We start from the raw sequence: 13,372 nt of genomic DNA, 5'->3' as shown, positions 1-13,372 counted from the left end.
CTGTGAAAGTTTTATTAACAAATTTACTTTCTGTTTTTGTAATGGAATTAAATCATAAACCAACTGTAGAGTAATTGAATTAATTACTCATATTTTTATTTTTAATTGTTAAATTTCTTTTCAAAAACCTCTTTATAAATAATTTTAGAAATATTAATTTCCTAAGATTTATTTTTATATGTATTTTGTATGAATTTCGTATAAAAAATTGTCATATTACTACTATTAAAAGCACTATTCGGAATTTTTCTATAAGTAAGCTTCGTTTTTAATAAAAATTGTTTTATTTAAATGATACAAATTCTTGTTTATAAAAATATTGAAATAATTTTGCACACTGAAAATTAAGTGGAACATACATAATACATATTTGGAGCAGAAACCAAAGTGTACCAAAGTGTAGATATGTTTCCGTTTGGTTTAATAGTGTATCGCTTGTTGGTTGCTACATCAGCCGTAAGCAGCAAATACATTCTTTTATATTTGGAATAAATCAAAATATTAATAAATATTTATTTTTAGGTTACGTCATTCGTTGCGCTGCATATGACACTGACACATCTCTCCATTTCGTGCATACTCGGAAATGAAATCGCGATGGATGTTTATGTGAACATTACATTTTTACCAGTTTGCACCATTACCAACATTTCGCTCATTATTAGTCTAATCGTTTTTTATAACAAAGGGATGGACAATATAGTTAATTCAGATATATAATAATAATTATGTTCCATTGTCTTAATATAAATAATATTTTTGTAGATTTACCAATTCCATATATTGCAAACTTTTGGTTTAATGGCGTCGGGATCATATCAGATCATTTCGTTTTGGAGAGGATGTGAAGCCACCTATTTGTATCCACTTCATGTTGCTGGCATTATAACATATGTAACTGGCTTGGTTAACATGTTTATAATCTATTTCGGCCCAAAAAAAATAAATATGGTTGATGCTGAAGCAATGATGAATGAGGATTGGGCCGTACCAGATTAAATGTATTATGTTTTAAGATTTTTAAACATTTTTGTAGGAATGTTTTGTTAAGAAAAAATATATAAAAATATATAAAAAATATATAAAATATATATATATTTTATATATGGGTCATTCTTTTACAAACCGGACGGATTTTGGCAAAAAATTACCTCATGATCTCCGATTAGGCTGAAATTTTTTTTATGAGTTCCTTTCATAAAATAAGAAGACCAGTATCTCGGGAAAAAATTTTGTGATTTTTTTCCTAGGAGATATGGACCCATGGGGTTTTGAGAATTGGCATTGTAGACACATTTTCAAATGGGTATATCTCAAGATTTATAAAAGATAGAAACTGAAATTTACAGCGTTTTAAAGATAATTGATTTTACTTTTATGAAATTGTTTAAACAATTAAAATTATTTACATTTAAGTACTAATATTAACCGTTAAATTTCAAAAAAAAAATTTTCTCAAAAGTTGTTTTTAAATTTTCATTTTTTATATTTTATTTAGATTCAGTTTTAAATTTTACTACGAAATAAAAATTTTCAAGAAACCAACTTTTTTTGAAATTTTTTAATTTTTTTTTCTCCCGCAAAACACATTATGCACATGCATACTACATTTCTAATGAATGAATTTTCAAAGAATATATTACATATATTCCTATATAATATTTTTAATTTCGATTAGTAATAAAATTCTACATAAAACCCAAAAATTTCAGGAAGATATTGTAATTAGAAGTACTTTTAAAAATTTATTTATCTTTCATAGTAAAAGTTTTTGTATAGTTTTCGTTCGAAAATTGATTTCATGGTACTTTGGTGCGTATGAGTAACGTGAAGGACAACTGATTAATTAATTTTTTTTAATTACTTCTAAAATGAATATCACAGTGGAAATATTTATTTTTGAAGTAGAATTTATATATTAATTTGAATCAAAACTAAAAAAAAAATTTTTGTGACATATGCCTTTTTTTTTTTACTGAAAAATCGTGTGTATGTATTTGGTGTGATATGAAAGATAAATAAATTTTTAAAAGTACTTCTAATTACAATATCGTCCTGAAATTTTTGGGTTTTATGTAGAATTTTATTACTAATCGAAATCAAAAATATTATATAAGAATATATGTAATATATTCTTTGAAAATTCATTCAATAGAAATGTAGTATGCATGTGCATGATGTGTTTTGCGAGAGAAAAAAAAATATTAAAATATTTAAAAAAATAACGGTTTCCTGAAAATTTTTATTTTGTAGTAAAATTTAAAACTGAATCTAAATAAAATATAAAATATTAAAATTTAAAAACTACTTTTGAGAAAAATTTTTTTTTGAAATTTAACGGTTAATATTAGTACTTAAGTATAAACAATTTTAACTGTTTGAACAATTTAATAAAAGCTCAATCAATTATCTTTAAAACGCTGTAAATTTCAAGTTTCTACCTTTTATAGAACTTGAGATATAGCCATTTGAAAATGTGTCTACTATGCCAATTCTCAAAACCCCATGGGTCCATATCTCCTAGGAAAAAAATCACAAAATTTTTTCCCGAAATACTGGTCTTCTTATTTTATGAAAGGAACTCATAAAAAAAATTTCAGCCAAATCGGAGATCATGAGGTCTAAAAAGTGTCCGAGTTGTAAAAGAATGACCCATATACAAAAAATTTATAATTTAATATTGAAACATTAATTATATTTTTTATCAGAGACGCATTAAAGAATTGGTGTAGTCAAATTTTCAGTTATAATGAATAATTAGGATGTATTGAAAATTACAAAATTAATTCAAAATAAACTACAAGTTGTACATTTGTACTCTGTGCTTAAACCAATATGGACTTATGGTATCCAGCTATTTGGTAATGCTAGTGCTTCAAATATTGAAATTATCCAAAAAGCTCATTAAAAATACTTAATCAACAATACTAGGAATGAAACTATTCACCGACAGTTCGCGTTAACCGCTGGGATAGGAATCTTACACCTCTATCCACTACTTTCAGCCTAAAAAGAGCTGACCGTCTAGCCATTAATTGATATTCAATAGTTTCAAGTAAATACCCCAATCTTTGTAATATTATTATATGCATCCAAACCTCTAGTCCTCTCAACCAAACTGGAGATAACGCTCCTATAATGCTTTTTTATCGATTTTTAATCTAACAGTAGATATACAAATGTATCTCAACTAGCTTGAATCCAATATTTACAGTTTTTTTTTGATAGATGTTGGCCATGTAGTTATTGCAGTAGCAAATGTTTCTACAGTTTTCCAACAATCTTTTTCATACTTCATTATATTTTTTATATACTTCATTAGAACGAAGACTCAAGGCTAACATTTCGATATTTGCTCATCAGCTGTGCAATTTCGCTGTACATTTTGTAATTCCAAAACCTATATTAAGTGATTATTATTATCAGTAATTAATTATCACTTTATATATCTTGGCTATTTTTAGCCGAGAAGCTTTGCTACTTTGCTTCATATTTTTTTATAAAACATTTGGCTTAATTTATTTATATGCTCCTTCAGCTTATTACTCCAATACTTTTTTATGGTTCCTAACTAGTTTTTATATGACTATTAAACTGCCCGCAATTTATTATAACTATAGGGTGGAGGGAGTGCACATACAAAGTGAAGTGCCTGATTGCTTTTAACATGGTAAATACCAACGCGATCCTTGACACTGTTATCTTCACGTTGACACACAGCCACCACGTGGGACTCTCTGGATAGCTACAATTATCCGTGCGTAGTGAACAAATGAGTGCAGCGAAATCCTCCTCATGCATATATGAGGGTATGCGTCGGGCTTGGAAATCTTCATCTAAAAACACCTTTCAATGAAAACGAAGAGTCGGTCTCGGATAAGGATACCGTTTACTGTTGACGATTTACGCAAACGTTATAAGGAACATGGAATGTTTGAACTGCACAGCTGTTTAATGTCCTCAAAAAATACAAGACTGACATTACCGCCCTCTAAACGAAAACAGTGTGACATCTGCTGCAGCTGCCATGCAATAATGCGCGAATTCATTGTACGATTTGAGGTAAGCCGAAGGTTATGCAATTAGGTCTCAAACCTCAAACCAATAAATGAAAGGCTTGCCAAAATTCGCATTAAGGCAAAAATTTTTCACATCACTCTGATTTGTGCACATTGGAACAAGCATATGAATGCTGTTCCCAAAATGACATCAAAATCGTTGCAGAAGACTTTAACGCAAAGGTGAGTTAAGAAATTATCTTAGATGCAACTGTCCAAAAGTTCAGCCTTCACACAAAAATTTCTGATAATGATAGAAGGCCGCGGGTATAAACAAGGTGGTTAGTAGTACCAGATTCCAACATCTCAATATACATAAAGCAACGTGGTTGTCACCTAATAAAAACACAAGATCTCAAATTGATCACTTTATGATAGACGAAAGTCATGCTTCCAGTGTATTGGATGTATGTACTATCCGAAAAACCAACATCGACTCGGATCATTATCTTGTTGCGGCCAAAATCCGCATACGTCTGTGTGCTGTGAAAAAGACACCAATTTAGAAAAAGAAGCAAAGCAAATGCATCTTGTGATGAATGAGGACAAAACAAAGTACTTTCTGTCAACAATCACTCATACCAACAGATTTTACTTTGGCTTAAGTAGTTAATTAAGAAATGAAGCCATCTCTCGACAAACAAAAAGAACACTCTACAAATCTCTTATCATGCCTGTCTTGCTGTATGGTGCAGAAACTTGAACAATTATCAACAGTGATGAAAATGCGTTAGAAGCATATGAGGGAATAATTTTTTAGAAGATCTATGGTCCCTTACGCGTTAACGACAAATATCGAATTAAACGGAAAAATGATCTGCATGAGCTATACCGTGACATGGACATAGTTAAACACTTAAAAATAAAGCGGCTTCGCTGGGTTGGTCATGTCGCATGAATGGAAGAAATCGCTCCGGCTAGAAAGGTGTTTGATTCGATACCCGTTGGTAGAAAACGGTACTGTCAACTGGCGATAGCTAGAAACTGATTAGGCTGGCCGGCAGAAGTCAAGGATCACTCACGTTTGTAATGGCAAACTAAGTAAAGTAAGTAAGCATTAAATTGCCTCACGAAATTTATAACATTTATGTACAAAATATTCATCACACAAAGTCTGAGTTCTAAAGTCTGGTCTAAAGTGCGTAGCTTCGTGTATAAGAAAAATCTTTAAGTACTCCTACAATAAACAAAAATGTCTAGTATGATATCAGTACACAGATTCAATTCTATCAGACAATCAGCTTGTCCTACATAAAATAACCTTGTCTTTATAATGATTCGTCAATAGTCACAAAATAAGCCTGTTTTTCGGAGACTTCCACCTTCTACGTCTAGTGATTACACTGAGTTGAAAATTCAAAGTGAAGTTTGTATAACATAAATATAGTTATCATCGATTTCTGATACAATACCAACATTATTTTGATATAGAGATTATAAATTTTCCGACTGAACACTTACATATATCACTAAAAATAAAGTACGATATCTGGTCACAAGTTTGAACTGCTAATATAAAAATTCAACTACATATCCTGAAATTAATATTAATTTTTCCTTTCTTAGTTTAATAACTCTGAAAATTATTTCATTAATATAATTCCTGTAAAATATATTATAAATAAACTAAAGCAATTAAATTAAAAACACGGTGTATAACGTTTTATATAGTTTTTTGGCTGACAACAAATTCTATTATCTCTAAAAAAGTTTGTGTTTATTTGTATATCCGGATATTCGAAGACTTCCCGGGAGCGCCTGCGACTAGTTATGAACATGCGAATTCCCTAGTCCTCAGGTGTATAGTACTAGTCTATAGTACTATCAAATATACAGTACTTCATAATCCACTTTACGTGGGCACAACTGGTAAATTTTACATTGAGTTGTCATTGCCGGTATCAATTGTCCCCGCACGATACCCTTTTCACTTGTTCTTGATTTGGAAAGTAATGAATAACACGTGCATTTTTTATATATTTTTATATATAATATATATATATTATATCTTATATATATATTTCTTCTGTACGTGTGTTGACAGTGAACTCCTCCTAAACGGCTGAACCGATTTTGATGAAATTTTTTGTGTGTGTTCAAGTGGATTCAAGGAAGGTTTAGATTCACAATTTGGCCCACTGGATAATGTCTTTTTAATTAATTTTTTATTTTTTGGTATCCATATACATTTATATTAGAAATTTAAAATTTATCCATGCTTACTTTGATTTGTTTAAAAAGTTTAAAATCTCTAAAATGAATCGTAAAATTGCCGTTGCATAGCTTAAGTGCATTTAAATTCCGCAGTATAATTATAGGTGAGCCAATTTTTAATCTTAAGTTATGTGTTGGTATTCCTGGTATTCCAGCGAATTCAAAAATTCAACAGGATAGCTGAACGATTCATTTTAGAGTTTAAACTTTTTAAACAAATCAAAGTAAGAATGAATAACTTTTAAAGGTCTAATATAAATGTATATGGATACCAAAAAACTGTATAATAATTAAAAAAACGTTATCCAGTAGACCAAATTGTGAATCTAAACCATCCTTGAATTGACTTGAACACACACAAAAAAGAAGAATTATATATATAAAGATATAAATAACGTACAAAAAACAATGCCACGTCTTCGTGGACGAGGAGGAAATATTGGTCGACGAACTCGGAATTCACAATTACTCCAGAACCGTTGGTTAAATAGATCGGCAGAAAACAATGAAAATGTAAGAAACCAGGATACAATCACACGTGCTAATGAAAGTCAAGAGCAACACAACGAACGCCTTCGAGCTAATGCATTGAGACAAAGACTGGCCCGTCAACGAGTCACCGACACATTCAGAACACGTGGAAAACGGCGTTTGCAAGTGTATCGCGCAATGACATGTGCATCATTTCATCGCCTTGCGTTTGAATATGAGTCGGATATCAACTATTCGTCACATTTACGAATTGTAATCGGTGCTATAAACAAACACTGCCAACACTGTCATGCACTCAAATACAAAGGTGAATCGGCCGGTTTCTGCTGCGCATCTGAAAAAGTTGTATTGCCACCATTGAATTCGCTGCCAGAACCATTGAAAGCACTATTGGCTGGAGCTACATCTTAATCTAAATTGTTTTTTCGTAAAATTCGCAAATTCAATTCGTGCTTTCAAATAACATCATTTGGAACAACAAAAATTGTTCAGAATGAGATTGGTCGCAATTTTCAATCAACGCTTAAGATTCAGGGCCAAGTGTATCACCAAATTGGTTCTTTAATGCCGATGCCCAATAATGATCCCAAATTTCTGCAAATCTATTTCATGAGTGATGAGAAACAGCAAATAAACGCACGTTGCCAGTACAATCATATCGAGCAGATGGATGAGCAAGAAATTGTGGGTATTTTAGAACCGTTTTTAAAAAATCACAACCAGTTGGTCCAGTTATTCACTACCGTTTCAAACAGACTGCTAAACGACAACTATACAATCGTCATCAAAGTACCATCTGGGCAGCACGCGGGCCGATATAATGCACCGATTATTAATGAAGTTGCAGTTGTTATGGTTGGCGACGCATTTGAACGTCGAGATATACGAATACAACGCAGAGATAACACAGTGCATACGATTGCAGATAGTCATCGCTCTTACGATGCTTTGCAATATCCATTGATATTTTTTTTCATTTAAAATGTAGTGCTTATAAGGATTTGAAGTAACATGAAAATATTTGTAATATAAGTAATGCATGTGGACTTTTTGTAGTTCAAAAGAAAAAATCAATTTAAAATAATTTTCGCATTAAAATGCTAAAGGTTAAGTTGAATAACAACAAATATTCTAACTCAGCTGAGCCAGGAAAATTAATTGCAAGGGGAAACAACGTTCGCCGGGTCAGCTAGTATATATATATATATATAACACATATATATACATTATATATATATATATTATGTATATATATAAATATATATAGATATATACATATATGAAATATTTTAAATAAATTACTTTCTAGCTGATTGTGGTGTAATTAAACCAGATCTTCCAGGGATTTTTGGGCAAAGAATTCCTTATCTTCATGGGATTAAATTTTTTTTTTTGTGTCACTTTTAACCGATGATCTATAGATTATGTTGCAATTTTGCCTTTGATAAAAAAAATTTGATTTACCATATATATTATTATTTGAACTGATATTGGTACTTGGAATGTGGACATATTCATTCGCATTCATCGCAGCGTGTTTTAATGACCTATGTAAACCATAATTATATTTATTGTAAATATTATATTTTATTTCATACATTTTTATTTTATTACATTTTTAAAATTATTTAGAATAAAGTAGCAGTAAAAGCAATATTTATTGAAATTAAGACCAACATATTTAAAATCGTTACCTGTTAACATTACTTGATCTTCTTCATTCATAGGTTCACAGGCATATTTCTTATGCTGTTGTATGTTTTCACATATTCACCAAAACAACGTTCTATTGTGAAAGAGGCATAGTATTAAAAACAAGATAATGAAGCATATTGCTCTCAATTTGTTTATACACAACAAGCATAAGCAGTGGATTTTTGTTTCAAGTGGTGAATCGTTGCATTACCAGGGGTCTGAATATTCAATAGTTCAAATAAATAACTCAAATATGTGGTCGAATTATTAAATTTTGTACAAAAAACCATTGAGAAATTTATATGTCCTAAATGGCAATTCTACTTTTCCGCGCGGACCACTCATGTCACTGGTTCCATTCGACTAGTTCGTGAACTAGTGCCTCGCGACAACTGTCTCCTAAAGAACTAACGGGATGTGAACGTTCGCTCATTAATATAAATGACGAAGTCCTAAATGAGACAGTGTGAATGTACTATAAGATATATTAACTTATATTTCTATAATATAATAAGGAATCAGCTGAAGGGTGTCTAGTTGAAATTTGTGTAGAGTAAATTTATAATTTAAAATGAGCTAATTAAACATAAATTTAATCACATTTTAAATTTGTTGCAGTCAGACTTCACATCAGCAATTTATTTGCGTGCGAATTGTTTAGTGATCGGATTTTACTTATGTTTTTCTATTGTTTAAAGTTGTCATAACTAATGACTGTTTCGGCGTTCTGCCGTTTGCATATCCTTTATTCGGTAAGTCTACTTCAAATAAGTCAGCCTTTATAATTTTATTTGCAAGAACTTTTTAATAAATAAGCAGCTTTGATCGTTTTTAGAGCAGTCGTTTTAACAAGCTTCTTATGGCATGGTAGTCCATCATTTCTTTGTCCTTTGCAGCAAAATCTACAGTTGTTCAGTTATTTACTATTGATTTCAAACGTCACAATTTTTTCTAACAATTTTTAAGTAGTCACATTAATTTTTATACTTAATCTTAAATTCTACGACATTGCACTTGTCTTATTGAAATATATTCAACAGAATTAAGTGATTAAAAACAATTGAGAAGTTGCTTTGTTGATGTGATTTTCCTCTTACCCACGCTGAACTCTTTTCTTGAAATTTTTCAATTATTAAAGGATCATTAAACGCATATTTCAAATACAGATACTTTGTAAAGTAACTAACTTTGTATCCGCAGTACACATGCTAAAAAGGTTAAAAAAGGTTCCACTTGAAATAATATTATTTTTGTTTTGTCCACAATTTTTACAAACCTATTAAAACTCTAGCTTAATTAAATTAGTACATAAACGTAAAAAACTTTTTTCCAAGAGCTGAATAAAATTTTAATTAATCAGTGAGTTGCCTTTTTACAGATTTTTTGCACACGTTTACCTTAAACGAGGGTACGAACACAATTTTAGAATAATTGGTTTCAACTCTGGATGTATTAGGTATTGTAGGTATTACCGTGTAAAAGTATGCTTAGACTATTGTGCATAACTTGTTTTAAGGTTTATTTTGATAAGCCTGTTGGATTTAGTCAGTTTTTCCATACGAAATCCACACAATCTCCATGCAAAAATATGCCAGATACTAGTACATTTTTCAAGTCCATCGGCTTAGTAAATACTGGCTCGAAAAATTCCAGTCCGTCAATTATGGGTGAAAGTTTTGACAGAATAAATAATACAGCTATAAATCCAGACAATTTTCCAACATATATAAATTGCAAACAAAATTGGGGCAGTATGAAGTCTTAAAAAAAAAATCAAAAACATATTAACTTCTCTCTTGGTTCTCCGAGTTGTCTCAAAGGATATGCATCACGTTGGCAGTACATGTAATAAGTGTCGGCATACATTATATAGTATTGTACAACTAATTACTAGATCAACTATCTCTTTCAAAATAACTATTATGTTATACGCAAGAAAGGCAGAGGCAATGAGTAAATTTTGTCTACATTATACTGTTAAGACTGTTAAATTGCATTTCTTATACTGTAGATACGGGTATGCATTTATATGCAATTATTTTACCTTTCCACTACCTACTACCCAATATATATAAGGGATTATAGTTTTTGAGCACCAACACCATGACGTCGTCACATCCGACTCATGGTTCCAGCACGATGCAGACATTGATGTCTTTTAGGTCTTTTTAATGAAATACATTCAATTTAGCTTCGCTATTTCCCTTTGTAGTGTAGTTCACCCATTCTTAACTAACAGAAATTAACAGATTTGGGTTTCTTTCAAATTGGCTAAAATATTTCCTGCTGCTCCTGGAATTCTACAAGTGTCTGTCATAGTCCTCCTTTTTCTCTTTTATATTTTTACTTCAAAGATCTCTGTGCCTTCCTACACTATCAACTACTGCTTTGTTTACGCTATGTCTAGATGTTCGCGCAGGGTAAGTAAGATTCTTAATAATTATCTCAACTCCCACCCCCCGTATTATAATACATGGAAAATCATACTCGCCCATCAGAAATCGAGACAATTGTCTTTTTGGCAGATTAACTCATAGTTGTGTAACGGGAATCTCATTCTTTATACAAAAATACTCTAGATACTCTAGGTAAAATAACTTAATGTAGAACCACGGTTGCAAGTGTAGAAAATAGAAACAAATTGATGAACAAATTTAAATCAAAAACTTAATTAATTATTAGAAATATAAAATAAAAATAATACCTACATTGATGTACCAAAAACTGACCTCAGATCGTAAATGATAGTAGATCGAAATGGCAATAACACTCATAGCTCATTTAAGTTTTAAAGTGAGCAAATTGCGATATTACTGTTATAAATGCATTCTGTTTCAATAAACTTCAGTAAAAATTCCCTATTTTGAACCGGGAACCCACTTTGTTGCTTCAATTACGTAAAATAAATCACTTACCCTTTAAACATCAATCGAAAAAAAAACAATTCTCAATACACCAAACGAACGTACCTCACATTCGATTCAAATTCTCCATAGCGAGCTTCTACTTAGAGACAAGCTTCAGTTTTGTTCGAAATTTCCACATTGCTAACAGATCGTCTAAACGATTCACTTACCAGATATTATTAAAATATAGATAAAGTTTTTTATTTTAAATATATATTTTAATATAGTCACCGCTTGGAATACACGCCTTGATACCAAAAAGTAGAACACTCGCCGCTATGTTTATTGGGTTATTATAGATGGGCATCAGATGTACGCTTGAGTGTATGGAAGCTATTATTTAAATCAAGCAAAAAGTAAAGTTCTGCAGCTCTCAGTAACGACTTTTATTCCTAATGAATTCCTTTATCAAATAGATTAAACGTTGATCCTACTTTTAAATCAAGTTTCCTTATATGAATTGTTAATAGGCTTAAATGTAACATAGTGTGGTCGGAGTGTTCGTAGCTCGTATTTAACTACTATGATCAGTTAAAATAGAACAACTATAATCATTCAAATTTATAATACCACAATTTTTTAAAATGTATTTCTGTTATAAAAATCAAGACTTTATCACTATATAGAAAAGAAAATGAGAACGGACACAATAGCCAAATGCAGAAAATCTTTATATGTCCATACTATAGAAGAACTACCCAGTTCCCCTGATTTGACTACTTGCGATTTCTTTCTGTAGGTAAAAAAGTCGTTAATTTTTTTTTCTTTTTTCAGTAGTTGGAAAGCATCAAAAACCACAGTGTAAGATAAGAACTCTCTAAAACCACCTCTTTGGAATGATTGTGGAAAACTGCAGCCGCGTTCTGCGTATGCAACCCCATTACAGTAATCAAGGGCAAAGAGGAGAGCAGACGTGATTAGTATTTATCAATCTAAATTTATGTTATCACAGCTGAAGATGGATGCATTCAGTTAGGGGGATGGGAATTCTGCTTGAGCGACTCTAGAAACCATTGTGAGGAACGCATTTTAACAATCGAAAGGAGATAATTGAAGTAAAATATTTAAAGAAATAATTGTCTCGAAAAGGAGTCAAATTGAATTCGCTTCTAACGACTACACATAAATCCTAATATAAAAAATCTTTCGAGGATTAAATCAAGCGTTTACATAAGTGCGTTTCAGTTAATGGAAAGTATTTTAAAGGGGATAAATTACAATTTTCAATGTTTTGGACAAATTCCTTATACCTTTTTGAGCAAAGTGGTGTATATAAAATATATATTTCTTTAAATACAGATATGTATACTTATTTTTATATAAATTAAATTTAAATAAAATAATAGGTTTCAATAATGTTTTTTTTTTGATTTTAACTCGTATGTAATTTAATTTAAAGTAGTTTATATATAATACATATATAATTGCTCTTTTATTGGATAATCTTATCCAACTCTCGGTCACCTATGGTATTAAACAAATACCTTTGTAATTGCTTAAACCATTATTAAATGTGTCTCATTATCTTTTCATTTTCTTTTTTTTTAACATTTGATATTTTACATCCTTTGACTTGCTGCTATCCTTGATATTGGTGCACTTCGATTTTCATTTTGCAACCACATAATCGAACCATTTTCTATGCTTAGAACATTACATAAAAAAGGTTGCACCTGTGCTGCCTGTTAACCAATTCGCCAGACAATTGTAATTGCCAACTTAAAGCGTCTGCATCCTTAGCAGATATGCAAGGATATCACTAAAGGATATGCACAAAAACGAAACCTAAAACTAATTTTAAAGATTAAGTTCAGAAGAGTGAAATGCATTGGAACTCTTAGCATTAAATTCAAATTCCAAAACAACAGAAGAGAAGTGAGGAAATTATTGTGTTTTTAATAAGTTATTAAGGAATATTTATGTCTGTAATTAAAAAATTGTATTTAAAAGTTACTTAATTGCTCCTTTCGGGACCAAAAATGTATGCAGAATTGATTTATTTTTGTG

The 13,372-nt window shown here is 30.7% G+C and overlaps 1 protein-coding gene across 1 annotated transcript; it reads left to right on the top strand.

The window, feature by feature from the left end:
* Positions 1 to 311: 311 nt before the first annotated feature.
* Positions 312 to 1,022, top strand: LOC119662505. Its single transcript, XM_038072136.1, has 3 exons — positions 312 to 456; positions 523 to 702; positions 766 to 1,022. The coding sequence occupies exons 1-3, from the start codon at positions 406 to 408 to the stop codon at positions 997 to 999; spliced, it is 465 nt and encodes a 154-aa protein (XP_037928064.1). The 5' UTR covers positions 312 to 405; the 3' UTR covers positions 1,000 to 1,022.
* Positions 1,023 to 13,372: the final 12,350 nt, after the last annotated feature.

Source organism: Teleopsis dalmanni, chromosome X (genome assembly GCF_002237135.1).
Source record: "Teleopsis dalmanni isolate 2A chromosome X, ASM223713v2, whole genome shotgun sequence".
Classification (NCBI taxonomy): domain Eukaryota; kingdom Metazoa; phylum Arthropoda; class Insecta; order Diptera; family Diopsidae; genus Teleopsis; species Teleopsis dalmanni.
This window is presented reverse-complemented; position numbering and strand designations above follow the sequence as displayed.